The following is a 19,685-nucleotide window of genomic DNA, read 5'->3' as shown; positions in this document are numbered from 1 at the left end:
GTAAAATATACGAGCATTTAAGAAACACAATAAAACATGATCAGTCCTGTTTTTGAGGATATATTGAGATAAATGTTAAGGGATGGTTAGAAGCAATTGATTTGGAGAAGGAAAAGAGAGTGCTGACCTGCAGAAGGTGAGGCTGGTCAGCCAGAGGGATGGCCTCAGCCACAGGGACTTCGAAGGGATTGGGTGGAATGCAGCCGAGGAAAGTCATGGAGTCGGAGCGGCGGAAGAATGGGTGGTGTTGCCCCGTCTCTGCAGGAACAGGCTCCTCCTCCTTATCCTGAAGGGTGGAGCCTAAAAAGATCCACACAACCTTAATGTCGGCTGCATTGATTTTTTTAGTCCAGCAATTCTGTTGTGCATTATCTGTTACCTAGAAGGTAACTTGTGTGCTAATCATATACAAAAAATGTTTCTGTCTAAAAACATTTCTACAAATATCTGTTTAACATATACACCGATCAGGCCTAACATTATGACCACTGAAGTGAATAATGCCGCCTAATATATCCCACCCACTAACAGGCGCCATAATGAAGAGATGATGGGTATGTGATCACTTTGTCCACAAAGTTGGTGTGTTAGAAGCAGGAAAAATGGGCAAGCATAAGGATTTGAGCGAGTTTGACAAAGGCCAAATTGTGATGGCTAGATCAGAGCATCTCCAAAACTGTGGAGTGTTCCCGGTCTGCAGTGGTCAGTATCTATCAAAAGTATCCTGCAAGTTGTGATGTGGCACCTGATCGGTGTATACAAACCATGGAAGTTCTAGATAGAAAGTTCTGCATGTAATACTGATCACTGTGCATGGAATATATAAGTGTGTTGAACTCACTCTGATTGGTGTCCTCATCATTTTCATGCTCCGAGTCCTCATTGTCCAACGCAAGTTCAAGTGGGTCACGGTTCCTAAACATGGAAAATGTTTCCAAAGTTGGCAAACAAAGACTACTTAGTACAGGAAGTACTTTACTGACGCTACAACATCCAAGTGCAAATGAAAGCCTTTACAACAACAACAACAAAAAAAAAAAAAAAAAAAAAGGCTGGACGCCTGACCTCTTCCTCTCCATCTGTGAGGTGTCCAGTGTGGTCTGAAGATTCATGGCTTTTATCCAGTAAATGAGGGCCTGGAAGACATAGGCCACGTGTTTCAGTGAGCACACATCCAGCACGGGCAGCACATCGGAGTGCTCATCATTATGGGAGCGCATCAGGGAGAGCGCGTAGTTCAGGAAGTCTCCACGTGCTGACATCATGCCCTGACGAGCGGTCAACAAAGTAGCCGCACGCCTATAAGAGATAAACAATAAACTGTTAACGATTTTGGGTTTTTGTTTCATTTTCTAACAGACATCAATGCTGAATCATCAGCAACTCTGCAGTGTTGTTAAAGGCACAAACACAAATCACCCCAAACGTTATTAGGACAGGATAAAAACTCCTTCCCAAATATTCAAGCACTCAAGAGTTACTTTAGTTTCCACTTCCAGTCGACTGCACTGGTGAGCTTTCACATGCCCATTGAGCTAGCTAATTAATTTAGGAATTGTCCACCTCCGTTACAAATCTAATAGCTGAAAACATTTATTCGCTGTTGCTCCTGATATTTCACAATGTTCACTGACCTGCGTCCCTCCAGTGTTCGCAGGCTGGCCTCTTCCCGTGCAGTCATGCGCTCCCTGCGCCCGGAGTGCTGCGACGCATGCAGCGGGTGGCTCGGATGGCCAGGGTCTCCCGCAGAGGACAGAGCTGAGCCGTAGCGCAACTGAGCCTCCGTCGAGTCCATGATCGACACCATCCAGTTCCACGTTGGGACCAGCTTCTCCTCCACATAGTTCTGAAGAATCAGATACAAACGTCGACCACAGATCTAATACTGACCGTGCCTATATTCGATATCAGCCTTTTCTGATTCTAACCAACAATACGTTTTTTAGCGTCGGGTATTGTCCCCTTCTGTCTCCTTACCTGTAGGTTGACTGCATCCTGATAGGTGAGTTTCACTGCAGCGGGATACTGAGAGTAAACCAGATGGTTGTATTTAGGGATGAGGCTCATAAGGTCAGAAATCTGGCGGATGACGATGCTGTAAGCTCTTGCCAGGCTGCTGGCAGATGTCAGGTAGCTACTGGAGTTGCTGGCCTCCAGGGCCGCGGCTGCCGCTGCTGCACTGGTGCTGATGGCGCTGCTGCGGCGCAGGTTGGATGGGTCGATGTAAATGAGGCCTGCAGAACTCGCTACAAGACAGAAACAAATGCATACGGATTCTTTTAGTTCCAAGGAAGCACACATTAAAATCATTTCATTGGTTTTATTAAATATTATTGCTGAACGTGTCCAATGGAGATCAGAATGGCCAAAATAAATCCATGATTTATATTGTGTGGAAAATGTCCAGGGGCAATTGCTAGTCCGCTTTGAAGCTTTGAGACTGGACACTGTCGGCTTCATCACTTCATAATGCGAGCTCTGAAAAAAGGAGGAGTGGGAACTTGGCCTACCTGCAGGAGTGGAGGAGCTTGCAGGGGCTCCCCCAGCTGTGCGCTGGCTGGGAGTGGTGCGCACAGCCCACTGCATGGAACGTGGGGCCTGTGCGGCGCTGTTGGCATGGGCAGAGCCTGTGGTCCTCTCAAGCGGTTCATCCAGCAAGTATGTCTCCTGATCGGCGTCATCGCTCTGACTGCTGCTGCTGTCCGAGTCACTCGAGTCATTCGACTGGGAATCGTCCTCAGAGAAGAAGGCGGGCACGCTGCTGGCACCTTCAGGACACGAGGCAGAAGTCTCAAACTCACTATTTTTTGTACACAAAGTATAGCAGAGAATATCCAAAGAACTAGCGAAAGCATGGCAATAGAGAAGGTGATTTCAGACAGGCGTGCATCCTATGTTAGCGATAACACAAAAACCACACCAATAAGAACTAGTCGCAAATGTTTTGTTAAGGTTCTTAAAATCAGCAGTTAACCAAACACACTATTTTTTCCTATTAGTACAGTGTGAGATTCTGCCATTCAGAAATTTGTGCACTCACAGCAAAACATCATAATCAGTAGTTAGTTATGTACTGTATTTTCCAGACTATAAGAAAAGCTATTATCTTCTGTATATTTCTAAACACAGAAAATAACAAAAAGCTCAAAATAACACTCCAAGCCTTCTTACTGTCAGCGACAATGACTAGATGCCTGTCCGACAAAAACTATGGCATTGAGTGTCAAGTGCTTTCTAAACCCAAGTCTAAATAAACATCTACATTAGTGTAAAGTGTTTATTTAATGCTTTACACAAGGTGTTATACATATAATGATTGATGCATGTATATTGCCTTATACTGTACACATTATAGACTGGAAGTCAGGTTTGAACATGGTTTGTTAGGAACATCTGAGTGGTTTTGTTTCAGCACTTCCTGACTGGCTTTAACATGCTCAACAATCCCATCAGGATATGCGGAAATGATGTTTCCGTGACGTTTCAAATGGTGTGCACACTTCAAACTGGACCTGACGTGAAACGCAACAGAGGAAAGAGGAGCTCATACCAAACAAAGGAAATGCCAGGGACACCCTACTTCCTGTAAATGAGAAAGTGTCCATTGAACTAAACACTAGGGGTTCATAGTGGAACACATCTGATAAGTAAAAGCAGAGTTCAATAACCTTCATAAATAAGTAGGAACACATGGAAAGAGAGCCATTTCACAGGTTTCACCCCACTTCCGCAAAAATGTGCGTTCAAGGTCAAAGGTTAATATTATGAAGCGCCTAACACTTCACCCAAATATACAGGCATTAGTTAGCATGATGGAATTCCCATCAGGCAAACTTCTTATTCGGCTTCATTCGATTTCGGGCAGATTTGAATCTGGTACCTGCTTCGGAACCCGCCGTCGCCGCTGTGACGACACTGCGGCGCCCGCTTGCATTGTCCTGGTTGCTATGGTTACTTTCGCTGTCACTCTCCGTCTCGGCAGCGGCTAACAGGTCGAGCTCCATGTCGCTTCCTGGAAAATCACAAAGCAAGCAACAAACAAAACAATTAAAATGGATGAAAGCTAAAATGCAGCCAAACATGCACAAAACTGAACACTGCATCTTTACCATCCTCATCATGTTCGTCATGCTGGCCCTCAGCTTCTGCAGGCTCTTCCCCTTGTTCCTCCTGGTCGTCGTGATGATCTTCTTCCCCAGCGACACCCTCAACCACCTCCACCTAGACACACCGGGGATTAGAAATCAGCACAATACGTCTGACATTAAAAAAAAATGTGTGTTTGAGGATGGGCTCCTGACCTCCTCAACATCAGCAGACACAATGTCATCCTGCTCCTCATCTCGTCCACGTGCGGTCTGTGATTGGCTGCTGCGCCGTGGCTGAGGGTTCCTGATGATGTAAGAGGAGGCTGACTGGCTGGAACTGAAGGACATAAGATAAACAGTTACATAGTCACATACTAAGTGGAGGAAATAGGTGAATAGCTCTACCAAGATTTTAACTTCCCGTCATTGTGTGTGTGTGTGTGTGTGCTCTCACCTGTTGGACTGGTCAGGCGAGGGTCTCGGGGGCAGCGGCTCCACAGAGAAAAGCTCCTCGCTGCCCTGCACGGCATCGATGCTGGTGCTAGCCAGAGTAAATGGTGCCGTCGGCCTGGCGATGCCCATGCGCACTGGCACGATCAGAGACTCGGCTACATTACACAATTCCTCGACGGCGTAAGGCAGCAGTGCCTGGAACACACGCCTGCACTTCCCGATGGGCTGTGGGACGAAGTTACTGCGGGACGAAGAGATGCAACAAAGAAAAAGTAGACAGAATTAATAAAGTTTTAGGATTTAGCTCAGATAAAAATAAAAAAAAGTATGCATCAATTACACTAACAGAGACATGCTAAGCAGACCAATTTGATCGACATACTTTTTCTTCTTGGACGAAGCCATCTCTACACTTAGGATGACAAAAACCCTGGCAACAGATCGCAGGAAGCGGCGTGTGACACAGATGGCCTCCTCTCTGCGACCTGGGGTGTATTTGTTCTGCAGTTCCTTCACCAGTGTGCCCAGTAAGGTGTCAATAAACTAGACAACATAAAAAACGACAAGAAAATTAAGAAATCCGGTCTTGCAGCATGGTTAATCATCATGCACAACTCGTAGCCTAGGACGTGTAATACTTTGCGCTTATTTGTACATTATCCATCTCTGACTCACAGTGAGGTCTGGAGCACACTTGACAATGAGGCAGTGAGTGAAGCAGTCCAGCCTGATGGTACCACTCTGCTGATTCAGGTACATCTGCTCCTCCGGCAAGAGATGAGCGATCCGGCTGCTTGCGCTCAGACTACAAAATAAACATGAATAAATATGAGCACACCAGTGAAGTGTAAAGAAGTTTAATATAAAACAGGACAGAATTGGATAAACAACTATTAGAGCTGTCAGAATGAATTAAACTTCTCAAATATTAACTCGGTTTTGTTTTCACACAAATATGTTCAGATTTCAATTTCCATTTATGTACATTTCTAGAGTCAAGCTTAATTTTTTAAAAGAGGGCTCTAATGAACTGTCAGCATGCTAATGTGAGATGAAGGGTCTGGAAGAACCACTTACGGATCTTTGTTCTCCTGCGAGCCGAACATTATCATGCACTTAAGAGCATTCCAGTCCTGTAGCACGCGCTCCAGAGCCAGCTGGGCAAAGCGTGGAGGCTCCAGGTCATGATCCGGCATTTCTGAGTCTGTGGAGGGGGGAGCAAGAGAGAGAGAGAGAGAGAGAGACATAGCAAAAGAGAGAGAGGGAGGGAGGGGGAGAGAGAGAGAGAGGGTAAGACAGAGACAAAGCAAGAGAGAGAGTAAGACAGACAGACAAAGCAAGAGAGTGAGAGACAGTGACAGAAAGAGGGGGAGGGAGACAGAGAGAGAGAGACAAACAGAAAGCAAGAGAGAGATAGAGAGACAGACAGACAAAGCAAGAGAGAGATAGAGACAGTGACAGAAAGAGAGAGGGAGACAGATAGAGAGAAAGAGAGAGCGACAGACAGACAAAGCAAAAGAGAAAGGGAGAGAGAGAGAGAGAGAAAGCAAGAGAGAGAGGGAGAGAGAGAGAGAGACAGAAAGCAAGAGAGACAGATAGACAGGCAGAGAGAGAGGGAGAGAGACAGAGAGCGAGAGAGGGAGACAGAAGATTATGAAACACTGAGACTGGATTAAATGAAATCACCACTGAGCTAACAATCTGGTTGCAGCATTGCTTTTAATCTTTCATCACTAAATCCTGCTTTGAGTTTGACACAAAATCAGATTAACTGTAATCCTGCCACTTCAGTGATCTGGTTTAATCATGTAGCAGCATATACGGGAAAGATTAAGGAAAACTAGGGAGCTCTCTAAAGTAAACTATGCCGACTCGACTCAGCAGCACAAAGAATCCCTGTTAGCCTGACGTGTTTAAGAAACAGATTTTACTCTGTTGTACTGAACCCGGCTGCAGGTTTGAGTTCTGGGATTTGTTGTGTACCTTCTGCATTAACAGCCTTACGGTTCCTGTCCTCTCGGATACGGGGTGGCCGGTATTGACAATGCTCCACGCTCTGCCGGGCAACTGTCTGCACCAGGAACAGCAAGATGTGCTCACCCCTGCAGAGACCGAGAGATAGAGGTAGAAAATGAAAAGAAAGGACAGAGAGGAGAAGAATGTTACTCATCAAAATCAATGGCAGAGAAGATAACCATGCTGTTCAACACGATCAAATAACTAGCATTATTCTAGGACTATAATAAAGATTGAAATAAAAATAATTATGAACCTTTCAATGATCTAAAATCCTGATATTTTGTTCAGGGTAACATGAAAGGGTAATTTTTTCCTTTCCATGCCATCCTATTTATATACTTATGCTGTATATTTATATACTTACACTATACTGAATAAGTGACGAGCTACGATAAAGACTTTCTCCTTCATAGGTGCATTTTTTCAACTATTTATTCAACATGACGTTCATGCACATTCTAGCCTGTAGCTTTACACACCTGCTGTTGGGACTGGTCACGAGGTTGGTGGTGGTCAGCAGCCTGTAGAGTAAATCCAGACGTGCCGCTTTCTGCCCCGCGATCAGGGTTTTGCACTTGCACTTCTCCCAGCAGTCACAATACGCAGTGGGAGACGTCCTCTTTAGCCTGGAGACAGACAGACACACACAGACGATTCAAATTCTGCATCTTACAGAATATATACCGATCAGGCATAACATTATGACCACTGAGAGGTGCCGTGAACAGGACTGATGTTCTCCTCATCATGGCACCTGTTAGTGGGTGGGATATATTAGACAGCAAGTGAACATTTTGTCCTCAAAGTTGACGTGTTAGAAGCAGGAAAAATGGACAAGCGTAAGGATTTGAGCGAGTTTGACGAAGGGACAAATTGTGATGGCTAGATGACTGGATCAGAGCATCTCCAAAACTGCAGCTCTTGTGAGGTGTTCCCGGTCTGCAGTGGTCAGTATCTATTCAATTTATTTGTATAGCGCCTGTTACAATGGACATTGTCTCAAAGCAGCTTTACAAAAGTAGAGAAACAGAGAAGGGAGAAATATATATAGTATCTATCAAAAGTGGACCAAGAAATGAACAGTGGTGAACCGGCGACAGGGTCATGGGCGGCCAAGGCTCACTGGGAGCGAAGGCTGGCCCGTGTGATCCGATCCAACAGACAAGCTACTGTTGTTCAGATAGCTGAGCTTAATGCTAGTTCTGATAGAAAGGTGTCAGGAAGCAGCAAAAGGGGGACCAACACAATATTAGGCAGGTGGCCATAATGTTATGCCTGGTTGGACAGACACACCAATATTTTCATTTTCAAGACTGTTCTAAAGTGAATAGTTACCTTATTCTTTTTAATAAAAATTCTTAAATGTACAATTGCGAATGGCCCTGCAGCTGACTGATTTATTTAGATATATATAATAGATATAAAAGTTATAAACTTCTTAAGGAGATGAATCTACTACTCATCTCTATATTACACCAAAAACAGAAACTAAACACTGTCCCTTAGACCCAAAAGGCATTTTCTCACACATTCATGAAAACCCAAAAATTTTTGTCTAGTAAAAGAATATCCAGCTCTTCAGGAAATAATTACAGAGCTCTGTATATAAAGGGCTAAATTAAAGCTAAAGCAGCTTTGTCCCGTTTATGAGTCAAGATGAATAAGAGTCTACTCACTTGCAGTCGTGGCCTTTGTGGCAAACTCTGGCACACTCGGTGCAGCAACACAGAGACTCCAGCAAACCACATGTCCTGCACTCAAAGATGTCCTACACACACAAAAAAACACTACTTATTGAGGTCTGGCTTATTCAGTTGAACATCGTCAAATCATTTCTGCATACACCACTCATTAATTCTCATTACTCATAATTACTCTACTAATTATTGGTAAATGGGAATTTGAATAATCTCAGAATTCCTGTGGATGTTTCACTTCATTTTACTGCATGAAGTTGCTGTCTGAACGTATTCACCTGGTTGATGTGCTCGGCTCCTGTCCACGTGAAGCTGCAGGTGTCGTTACAGCAGAGCACGTAGAGCGGAGAGTCGTCAGGGTTTGTCCCCACAGGGCAGATCATTTCCATAAACACAGAGTTCACGTCGTCCTTGTCCCCGATGCTGGACTCTCCTGCAGGTCACGAAACAAGAGTCATGAACCATGCATTTAAATTCAAATAAACTCTGTAGGTCAAGAGCTACATGAAAGTCTGAAGGCTCAAAAGTTGAAAAACAGAAATAAACATTTTTATACTTAAACTTACCCTTGGCTATTTTCTGGGCTGCCTCCAGGACAGTGATGGCTGCTGGGTATGCCCTCCCGCTGACAGCTAGCATAAACGGAGTCATGCCTCGTGCATCCCTACATAGCAACACATAAAATGCCTCGGTCATCCTCATAATCATAAGTATACGCAAACAGACAAAAGCGAGCAGGCGCACAGAGACTTAAAGTTGCTTTTCTAGACTATTCTGTATCTATGAATCAATTGACATGCATTTTAGAATTGCTGTAAAGCACCCAAGTTTCTTTCCTTTGAGCAACCAGTATACAGATGTGATGAAAAATCCTTTGGCTGAACAAAACACATGCATACTTTGCAGAGAGCAGTTCTCGTAGATGAGGTCTCAGGACGACGCTGTCACACATCAGCTTGAGGATCAGGTGAGCGTTGGCTTTCCGGTCCTTGCTCTCCACCACAGATGCTTCAGATGACGGGCCTATGTGGAGCAGATACAGAAGTAAGGGGCAAAATACTCAAAATGCTGATGCTAATCAAATGGTTTATAACAGCACTGGGTTTTGATCATCATATACCAAGGAAGTGCATACCAAGGCAAAAATGCGCATTCAAGTTTACTTCAAATGTTTATTTTTGTTTTTAAGTATTTAATAGCTACTAAGTAATCATGGTAACAAGGAACAAACCCACTACAAATCAACTTTCGGCATTATGAGTGAGTAATTATGGCTAGACGGGGAAAAACAATGCATGAAATAATAAAATGTCTCACCTGGGATGGTGGAGGTACTCGGACCCTGACTGGGGCCGGAGGATGCCGTGGTGAGCGAGCCCACAGCAGGGGCCAAGATGAAATCAATGTCACCATCTAACAGAGGAGCTAGATTAGTAGGAGGTTAGGGACATGCAGTATTTTTCCCATTATTCTAGTGTACACACAGTGCAGTTAAAACCTACTGGTATGATATTGCACAATATAAAAGTGACACAGTTACTACAACTGTACGTACCAGGATCCATGGGTGGCGGTTCGGGCACCCAGCTAGGCGGGGCGATGGGTGGTGATACAGGGTCCTGGTGGTCACTGGAGGAGGGGCCTGACTCGTGGCGGCTCATCGTGGCAGCACGGAGTGAGCGCCTCATCATCTCGCGGAGGCGGAGACTACAAAAATAAAAAGTGGCCAAGAGAAAAGAAAAGATGAAGTAATCTAGAACTTAGCCTGGACAAAGTCGTCTATTAAAATAAATAAGACAGGTCTAACAGAGAATCTGAATCACAAGCAGTTGCTAAGCCCTTAATACAAATGCCTCACATTTCAGCTTATGGAAGATTAGCTTAAAAAAAAAAAAAGAAAAAAAAAGGCAAGTCTGTTGGTATTTTACAGACTATTTTCCGCCCTTACCCACGACTGCTGGATGATCCGGTCCTATTTCCCGAACTATTGCTGGACACCACCGAAATGGCATTAGCGATGGCTTCAACTGCAGAGAGCCGCTCGGCAAACGTGTTCCTTTCCGAACGTTCAGCTTCTGCAACACAACACAGAGCTTCAAATACAAAACACACATTTTATTTCCCATTATCCCATCCTTTATAAAACTGACTGATCTGACCTTCCTCTTCTTTGGTCTCCTTGTTGCTGACGGGGAAGCAGACGGAGACGCACGCATGCAGAAGGTTCCTGTTTCCATCGCACCGATGGCCGAGCAGAGCGCCGAGGGCGTGCGGGTTCTGTTCCAGCAGCACGGCCTGTTCTAAACCCACCAGGTACTGCCGACACGCTTCGTAATCACAGCGCAACACGTGCTGCATCAACGTCTGCTTCTGAAACACACGCACAAACAGACAAGTGCTGCTGAGGAGGCTCTGGTGTGGAACCAAAGTGGATGACGGAAATTTTAACTGTAGTACACATACTATAAATAATAATGAGCCGAAGAGCACGTACCTCTACTGCCATGATGATGACTGCAGCTTTCTTTTTGATTGTGGAGTTGTTGGGCAGGTTGGCGAGCGAGTGGACTCCGATTCCCAAACTAGCGATAGGTGGCAGATCCAGCCAGTCAGGGTCTCGGATGCCACCCATGCAGTCTTTGGCCATTGGGTAAATGGTGCCGTTGCCATCCCGCAGGATGATGGGGCTCTCCTGTTAACACCACAACATCAATGGTGAAAAGATTAGACATTTATTTATTTTAAACTTCTAACCAATTTGTATGCCAACCATAGATTTCGGATTCCTTTGGTCGCCTTTCAACACTTTGCTGCTCATATTCAATACTGAGGCATATGAAGATTAATAATAAAGCAGCTCTTTACCTGGCCAGCAGTGAATATGGCCACATTACGCTCACTCTGGCCCAGAAAGGCCAGGTTACTGGTAGGAAAATGATTCTCTTGCTCAGCTTTGCCAGTGGCCAAGTCAAATATACAGTACCGAACCCAACTTCCTGTTTTGAGAACAGCATGGACTCCTGTTTTGGAGAGAAAAACACAGATCAGCAGCTGCTCTCCTCAGATCAAATATAGACAGGAACATGCTTAAAACATCAGGTCAGAATTAACAATCATGCAAAACTAAATTTCACAACCTATAAATTACGCAGTTTGAAAATAAAATAAACGCAAATAAACAGGTCTGCTCTTACTAATGCAAATTTCTCATGGTCAGAAAGGGTTATGCAGTGACTTTGTTTATTTCACTATAACATATAAAATGGTTTTTTTTTGCTTTTTCATTGTAATATAGCACAATACAGAAAACAATCTTAATGTATCAGAAGCTTAAAAAAAAAAAACAATGTACTTGCCTTTGGAGTCAACATTTACAGCTAAAATTTCAGCCTTTTCTGGAATACAAAGTTTTTTAGGTGTGCGCTGAAAACAGTCTGGAACTTTAGGAGTTCCACCAGTTTTAACAACCTGTTGATGAATAAAAAAAAAGACGATGCTTAGTGGGTGAACATTCAATACAAAAACACAGACATTTTATCTGTTTGCGTGTGTGTGTGTGTACCTGTAGCTCATCGATTCGGAGCAGCCTGCAGTCCTGCAGGAGTGAGGACGGGTCAGAGTCAGTGGGAGCTGCACTCTGGCTGCTCACGCTGCTCGACGTCCCTGGAAATTTCACAGCAACATATGCACCATCGACTTTTAGCACCTTGAGTTCAAAAGAGAGATTTGTTGCAAACGTGGCGTCAACATGAGAGAAAACACAAGACACACAAACACACGAACAACAAAACATTTCAAGAAACAAATTACAGTACTTGATGATTTACAGGCACAATATGCAAGGCTGGATTACAAAATTTTAATTTCTTAGCAAACATGAAACGGCATCATTCATATATATAGACTTATTTACTACATGGTTCATCTATTCAAGCACTAGACATGATACAAGACAAAGTAGGTCAGCATTTGCATTTTTAAAAAAAAATCAGCTTTATTAAACCAGTATAAAAAATTAACTTGATAATTCATAACTTTGATGGTTACAGTAATAAACTAACAGCGTTCTCTAGCTCACTGCAACGTAATAAATGTACTAATAAACAGAGACTGGATATTACAAACAAAAGGATCATGATTACAACAATCATTTTCTATGGATCCTCAATCCTGCAGGATGACCTACCTTCCCTACTGGGACGTTTTTAACATCCTCCACGAATACGACCTCACGCAGAGGCCACTGCTCTTCATTGACCTTCTCCTCTTCTTTAGGTGCCGGTGTGGAGCGCCTCCGCTCTGCAGCACAGCGAGGGACACGTGAGAAATCACAAATCTCCATGACCTTGGAAACGTCCTGCAGCTAAACTCCTTTCTCCTTTAGCTTTTGGTATAAGTGAGTATAAAAGGAGACTGGGGAAGAGCTGGGCAGCTACGTGAACAAATAACTTGCATTGCCGTTTTGTACCCCATCGTCAATATCCCCTACACTGTAAAGTACTGAGACGTCATTTGTGCAATATTCTTAAATAAAATCAACACGTATTTAAACAACAAAAAATCTTTATACTTACCTTGAAAAACACAAGGAACAAACTAAATCAGTATCTGTGCACTATTCTCAGACCTGCCATTTAGTGCTTTATAAGGAACATGAAATATAATCAAATACAGAAAGGGCAAAGATATAATTGAGGAGAAATTAATGGCAACTGGTAGAATGTCAGGGTCAGCATTAGTAGGCCAGGACACACTTTTGGGAACCTGAATGCACTAGATGATAATATAAGAAAGACTACAATAAGTAGTCCTGTATTATGCCACCTTAACATGTAGTGTTAGTTTGTGTTGACGGTATGGCGTGTATTAAGAAGTGCCGAAAAATATCCTACCAAGCAAGTTTCTGAACAAAAAAACTATCTATAGATGAGACCGACTCATGCTTAAAATTCTAATTTCCCCTTTGGGATCAATAAAGAGTTTATTTTATCTTATAAAGGGGGCAGGGCTTCCTGTACTCTCGCTATACAAGTAGATACTGACTGGCTGGATTCAATGTTAGCATTTGTCCGACACTGCACTGGAGGAAACATTATCAGAGTCTAGCAGTACATACTGTAAGGCAGAGAGGCACTGCTGGCGATGGAGGAGGTATCACTGCATGTGGAGGCCGGAGACGGAGGAGGGCCCATCTCGGTTTTGACCATTTCGGGTTTCGTCTCTGCTCTGTTGAACAAGAAGGAGTTGGACTGCTGCATGACTCACTCAGTTTAACCGAATGAATGCTTTTATATTTTATCTACTGGCTTAATAAATTTATTTTATGGCACTTAAAATACATTCATTCTATTTATTTTAATCAAATGACATATGAAGGAATAGTACTGCTGTGTGATTTTAATCCCGTCATACTTAGTCTCCTGGGCCTTGGAGCTCTTCTCCATGCTCTTCAGACTTTCAGGAGATCGCAGCTGGAAGCGGCAGCTGTCGTTCATGTTCCACACGGACTCGAGCAGGACGCCCACTTTGGGGACGCCGGCGTTCACAGAGAAGGCCACGGCACCTGCGTGATACAGGGGGTTGTTCCGCAAACACACCTATTGCACAAAGAGGGAAACATCAGTCATTAATATGCATTATGCAATATATAGATAAAAGCATCTACAATGCCAGGCTCTATTTTGTTATCAAAGTTCCCCAAAACCAAAAATAAGTCTAGTCTGGTCAAAGTAAATTGTACTTGGTGATCTGTACAGGCTACTGGACTAAATTTCTTCATAAATTGGTCATTGGTCTAAAAAGTAGTGACGTTATTCATGAGAGGAATTTCTCCCAGCCCAAAAGTCTAAAATCACTTCAGTGAGAATGAACAGTGTAGCTCTAATACCTGAGTGCCCACTGTAATGTTGGGAATAGAGGCGATTCCGGCACTGGATTTGGGCTTCTTGTTCTTAGCCCTAGCCTTTTCAAGCATCTTCTTGCGTTGGCTGAAAGGCACGACACCCCTGCATAAAAGAAGAGACACAGCAGTTACGCACAGCTCCAGCTCACATTCCTGTCCTGCTGCACAAAACACAGACTGACGAAAAAGGAATGAAGGGGAAATGGAAGACATGGCAAGGACTATTAAAGTGACCGTATTAAACTGTATACATAAAGGGGGGGGGCACTAAATCCGCTATGCAGGTCTTCCCTTTTTGTCGCAATGTGGTGTACGACTGGATTAGTTCTGGGAGTAAATAAGTAATACGTAAATAAGGGCAAGAAAATAAAGACAGTCAGAAAGAAAAGTGATAAAAGGAAGGAATAGAAACTGGAGGGGGTGGGGGAGTCAAAAAGCAAAGGAAAAAAAATAAATGAAATGAAGACAATGAAAAGTCAAAAGGCCCAAAAAAAGAGAAAAGGGAGAGAAAAGAAAAGACAAAAGACAAGACAAAAAAAGGACAAGACAAGACAAGGAAAGGAACGACAAGACAAGGAAAGGAAGGGAAAGACAAGGAAGGGAAAGACAAGGAAGGGAAAGACAAGGAAGGGAAAGACAAGGAAGGGATAGATAGATAGATAGATAGATAGATAGATGGATGGACAGATAGATGGATGGACAGATAGATGGATGGACAGATAGATGGATGGACAGATAGATGGATGGACAGATAGATGGATGGACAGATAGATGGATGGACAGATAGATGTTGAGTGTGACGGTGAGTGGAGTGAATGACGTACCACCAGTAGAGGCTGGTCTCGAGCTGAGCGCAGGTGTACAGAGAGCAACAGTGCAGAGAAACGATGCGTTCTCCCTGCAGCTCCGGGAACGTCTGAGCCCCGTGTTCCAGCTTACATGCTACCGAACTCAGTGTGTCGTCCACCCACGTTGCCACCTACACACACACACAAGAAAGCATTTTCATTTAAAAGAGAACTGCCTCACTTTTTCTAATAACATGCTCAATTCTTTCAAGCAATTTATGGGGGGGAATAAATAAATAAATAAATCTCTGACCTTGTTGGACTCGGTAGCCACTGTGGCCCGAATACTGTTAGCAGACAAGAGCGTGATCTTCTCGTTGGTCAGGCCGAGGAAGGACACGCGAGGGTGATGGATGGAAGGATTCTGGAAAAGAGCGATGTGTTGGTATTTAAAGATACAGAATAGTTGAAATTTATAGCAAAACTATAAATTATATAGACCGCCAAACATAACTGGGTGTGTCCAGTCTGTGTATTCATGTTCACTCATACAGACAAAATAAACTCCTAACTAGAATACTTAAAAAAGCAGACCGCTTTTGTAGACTCATGTGCACAAGTTAGAATAATTTCTGTTGATAAAATACATTTCTGTATCGAATGCTTTCAGCTTACTATATGGATCCGATTCAATACATCATCTAATATTCCTATCGAAAAGGTGTATTTGTCATGGCTTTGGTGTGCCAGAGGACCTCGTTTTGTTTTTCAAAACCACATCAGTTGCTTTTCTGTCCTGGAGAGGTGGGGATGGTGGGAAAAAATGGCCGAAGCATACAGGCACTGAACCATATCTTCATACGTTCAAGCTGAAGAGGAATGATTTCTCAGTAAATCCCATGCAGTGTCTGGCTGTGGGGCTCTTACTTGAGTGTTTCTGTAAGGTTCTGGTTCGTTCCACTTCCACTGGTAGAGTTCACCTTTGGAGCTGACGGCCACGAGCTCGGAGAACATCGCCCCGATGCTTACGAACCTCACGCCGTCCTGTAGATGCAGGGGGAACAAAGAAGCGACATTAGAGGACAATTCCCTCACCATGGATGTCTGTAAAATCTATATTTCATATCGCATGTCAAAAACTGCTGATATAAAAAATCTCCACATAAATATGTAGATAATCCATCAATAATTAATACCATAAAGTAACGGGTTTAAAAGTAACCCAATGTGTTTAGAACTCCCTTAGATGCACACGTATACAAATGTATATGAAAATTCACAGCAGTCAATTGTGGCATCACTTCACATCTGCAAGAAGGATGTTATATAACGCTGCAGTGGCAGTGAGAAGTAGGAGTGAGGGAGAACACAAAAGCGGCATCTTCATGAAACAATAGTTGTGAATCCATATATAATCAAAAAGTCTTCCCATGGATTTCAAAATAAAAACAGTCCCTTGTTTTAAGTGATATCTATCTTTTTCAGGTTTCTGCATCATACTCGTACACTCCCACCTTATCAGGCCACCACTGCAGCTCCTCTCCCAGAGAGACGGGGCTCTGCAGAGGGACGGTCTTCTTGTCCAGGCTCGGTTCTCCGTCTCGGCTGGTGGAGCCACGCTCCGCGTCGAAGGAAGCTCCGTCCAGCCACCGCCGCTCACGAAGCCTCAGCACGGACTCGCGTTCGCGGAGCAGCTCGGAGTCGCGCTCTAAGGGAAGAAGGAGAACTGGTATGCAATAGGGTCACACCAGTGGGATACACATAAGCCACTCTCTGGGAAAGACCCTTGTAATGAAACAGATTCATCAACTTAGCACTAATTTACTATAGAAGACATGATGATAAAAATAAAATTAAAAAAAAAATTAAGAAATCAAGACTATTTTCCGGACAAGGTTTCATTCCGTCTTCGACATGCTATATTCTAGACGTTACGCACTGTATGTCTTTAGGTCCATCCGAATGCACAGATCAATATAATGTTTAAAAACCTTTATGATGTTTACTAGCATTTCAGTGTTAACCACAGCTACTATAAGTGCTTGTACATGTGTGTGATTTTGGTGTACAAGTCACAGCATGCGCTCAGGTTAAAGCGCACATCTTGGAATCCGGAAAATACAGCAAATTAAAAGAAAAGCAGATTTCTTTCTTGGCCGAATCTTCACTTGACACCCCACAGTAAAACCTGCACACATTTTACTGCCTCGCTCCAGCCAAAACCACTCTCGTGCGTACGGCCATTTGTTTAACGGTCGGAGGCTGGACTGATAATCCAGAGCTGTTTTTTCTAGCTGTACTAGTAATGGTCATTCAGACATTTGGCTGGGTGTCCAGTGAAGACTAAGGAACATTTCTAGAGATTTCAGGCTGCAGGATCTCCCACAGCAGGGCCTTTCTCAGAGGGCTCATTAAGGAAAAACGTCTGGGACCATGCAGTGGGGGTGGAAAGCATGTGCACACACACAAACACGCGTAAGCAAGTGCTGATAAAGAAAAACGAAAATCAAAACCTTGTTTCTCGAAATGATTTTATATCATAGCGCTGTTGAATGACTCTCGATTCTGATTTGTGTTGGGTTGACTGATTTTCTATAACAAAATCTCGGGCAATAGCGCTCGCTGGCTTTAATTTGTATCACAGGTTTACAAATAATAATCTCGTTCCATGTAACGAGAACAGTAACAGAAAATAACTTCATTTGCAGACATTCTGCATCGCTGTCTCAAATCGCTGACAAACTTATTTTCCTACAACAGCATTAAGTGGTTTAATTTCTTACTGAACCAATACAATGATCAGCCACAACATTATGACCACCTGCCTAATCTATTGTGTTGGTCCCCCTCCTTTTCCTGCTGAAACAGCCCTGACCTGTCGAGGCATAAACTCCACTAGATCTCTGAAGGTGTACTGTGGTATCTGGCACCAAGATGTTAGCAGCAGATCCTTTATGTACTGTAAGTTGAGACTTCCATGGATCAGACTTGTCTGTCCAGCACATTCCACAGATCAACTGGACTGAGATCTGGGGAATTTGGAGGCCAAGTCAACACCTCAAACTTCTTGTGCTCATCAAAGTATTCCTGATCCATTGTTCTTTGTGGCATGGCACATCAGAAAATACCATTTCCATGAAAGGGTGTACATGGTCTGCAACAATGCTTAGGTAGGTGGTACGTGTCAATGTAGCATCCACATGGATGCCAGGACCCAAAGATTCCCAGCACAACATTGCCCAAAGCATGACACTGCCTTCACTGGCTTGCGTTCTTTTCCATAGTGCATCCTGGTGCCATGTGTTCCCCAGGCAATTGATACACACGCACCCGGCCATCCACGTGATGCATCAGACCAGGCCACCTTCTTCCATTGCGCCGTGGTGCAGTTCTAATGCTCACCTGCCCATTATTGGCGGTGCAGAGGGGTCAGTTTGGGAACCCTGACTTGTCTGCGGCTACACAGCCCCATACATAACATACTGCGATGCACCCGACACCTTTCTATCAGAGCTTTTATTACCTTCTCGTCAATGGTCATAATGTTATGGCTGATCAGTGTAAATTCATAAACCCAGAACCTCACACCCTCCACACACAGGAACATGAATATACCATTCAGAGCTGCCATGTAACTGCACTGTGTGTATCAGTTTTATTCTTATATTTACACAAAAGACATCCATCACCAAGCTACACTCCTCCTCCACCTACAAATACTGCCATTCTAAAAAAAATTATAAGTATTATAATAATAGTCATAATGCGTCAACTATCACGATATACTGAGTAACTTATCAGCACATGCCTACAGCTGGATTTCCAGGAGTTTAAAAATTCACACAAACAAATCTTGTTTGCCTTTTCATTTATTTTTCAAGACTTTAAGATTAAAAATTAAACAGATTTGAACGAGATTTCTGTATACCGCAGGTGTAGTCGAGTAATAAGGATGGTTTTTTGTCTTTTGCTGCTTTTTATTTTTAATGGTGTGCACTCGAAGACGCAGTTTGTAGGATACTCAGGAAGTACCTAAGCAAATTTCGTACTTGTTCTCTAAAAAAAAAAAAGGCAGGTAGTGGTCAGCCGTGTTAAATGTCATGTCAAACATGCCTCGATATAAATAATCCATTTTAACATGGAAGAGGTCTGATTCAGATCCGTTAGAACAGACTTTTATAAACACATGACCTCATAAAATGCCTGATCTTATCTCAGCTTTAGCATCTTGAACGCGTTCGCATTACCTCGTGAAGAGCCGAGGCGCGACAGCGACGAGCGCCGGAAAGACGGGTAGCCGAAGTAGCTGATGTCCTCTGAGAACATGGCGTCAGCGTCGATGATGACGCTGGGGTGCGCCGAGTGGATGTCGGCGTCCAGCAGGGACATCAGGTCTTCTGTAAAAGAGCGCACTGATTACAGTTTGATACGAACGCTCCGTACAAAATATTAGAGTTAAATTCCAATCCATCATTCACACATGAATGTGCAGTCACACACCATCATATTCACTGTATAATGCAGATATACACCACAGTGCTGTTGAATTCTCTGATTACATCATTAAACAATGATTCGTTTTCTCAAAAACAGCAGCTCTCACAGTAGATCAGCTACAAACCAAATCACTTGTTCTGATAGACTATATTGCCAAAGGTTTTGGGACACCCCTAGGAATGTGTTTATGGTCATTTTTGACCATCGCACAAGAAGCGTATTTGTGAGGTCAGACACTAAT

General features: G+C 43.5%; 1 protein-coding gene across 13 annotated transcripts in view; it reads right to left on the bottom strand.

The window, feature by feature from the left end:
• ubr5 (ubiquitin protein ligase E3 component n-recognin 5) overlaps positions 1 to 19,685 on the bottom strand; it is a 39,962-nt gene that overhangs the window by 6,753 nt on the left and 13,524 nt on the right. For 3 of the 13 annotated variants that reach the window (XM_058376073.1, XM_058376074.1, XM_058376075.1), the window contains exons 8-43: positions 19,195 to 19,359; positions 16,462 to 16,673; positions 15,875 to 15,991; positions 15,261 to 15,371; positions 14,984 to 15,138; positions 14,145 to 14,262; positions 13,670 to 13,854; positions 13,374 to 13,483; positions 12,444 to 12,556; positions 11,820 to 11,963; positions 11,614 to 11,725; positions 11,123 to 11,277; positions 10,752 to 10,949; positions 10,417 to 10,627; positions 10,206 to 10,332; positions 9,813 to 9,964; positions 9,575 to 9,682; positions 9,157 to 9,280; positions 8,824 to 8,921; positions 8,536 to 8,690; positions 8,237 to 8,328; positions 7,040 to 7,186; positions 6,525 to 6,643; positions 5,619 to 5,745; positions 5,217 to 5,346; positions 4,924 to 5,084; positions 4,543 to 4,782; positions 4,302 to 4,425; positions 4,110 to 4,221; positions 3,881 to 4,012; positions 2,511 to 2,768; positions 1,978 to 2,246; positions 1,635 to 1,846; positions 1,066 to 1,299; positions 842 to 915; positions 128 to 300 (exon numbers count right to left, since the gene is read on the bottom strand). In XM_058376073.1, coding sequence (XP_058232056.1) covers positions 128 to 300; positions 842 to 915; positions 1,066 to 1,299; positions 1,635 to 1,846; positions 1,978 to 2,246; positions 2,511 to 2,768; positions 3,881 to 4,012; positions 4,110 to 4,221; positions 4,302 to 4,425; positions 4,543 to 4,782; positions 4,924 to 5,084; positions 5,217 to 5,346; positions 5,619 to 5,745; positions 6,525 to 6,643; positions 7,040 to 7,186; positions 8,237 to 8,328; positions 8,536 to 8,690; positions 8,824 to 8,921; positions 9,157 to 9,280; positions 9,575 to 9,682; positions 9,813 to 9,964; positions 10,206 to 10,332; positions 10,417 to 10,627; positions 10,752 to 10,949; positions 11,123 to 11,277; positions 11,614 to 11,725; positions 11,820 to 11,963; positions 12,444 to 12,556; positions 13,374 to 13,483; positions 13,670 to 13,854; positions 14,145 to 14,262; positions 14,984 to 15,138; positions 15,261 to 15,371; positions 15,875 to 15,991; positions 16,462 to 16,673; positions 19,195 to 19,359 — 5,474 coding nt within the window. The remainder of the gene's footprint in view (positions 1 to 127; positions 301 to 841; positions 916 to 1,065; positions 1,300 to 1,634; positions 1,847 to 1,977; positions 2,247 to 2,510; positions 2,769 to 3,880; positions 4,013 to 4,109; positions 4,222 to 4,301; positions 4,426 to 4,542; positions 4,783 to 4,923; positions 5,085 to 5,216; positions 5,347 to 5,618; positions 5,746 to 6,524; positions 6,644 to 7,039; positions 7,187 to 8,236; positions 8,329 to 8,535; positions 8,691 to 8,823; positions 8,922 to 9,156; positions 9,281 to 9,574; positions 9,683 to 9,812; positions 9,965 to 10,205; positions 10,333 to 10,416; positions 10,628 to 10,751; positions 10,950 to 11,122; positions 11,278 to 11,613; positions 11,726 to 11,819; positions 11,964 to 12,443; positions 12,557 to 13,373; positions 13,484 to 13,669; positions 13,855 to 14,144; positions 14,263 to 14,983; positions 15,139 to 15,260; positions 15,372 to 15,874; positions 15,992 to 16,461; positions 16,674 to 19,194; positions 19,360 to 19,685) is intronic. The other 10 variants (XM_058376076.1, XM_058376080.1, XM_058376081.1 and 7 more) reach the window with 7 other exon arrangements.

This window comes from Hemibagrus wyckioides, linkage group LG23, assembly GCF_019097595.1.
Source record: "Hemibagrus wyckioides isolate EC202008001 linkage group LG23, SWU_Hwy_1.0, whole genome shotgun sequence".
In the NCBI taxonomy this organism is placed as follows: domain Eukaryota; kingdom Metazoa; phylum Chordata; class Actinopteri; order Siluriformes; family Bagridae; genus Hemibagrus; species Hemibagrus wyckioides.
The sequence above is the reverse complement of the archived record's forward strand: the minus strand, read 5'-3'. Positions and strand labels throughout refer to the sequence as shown.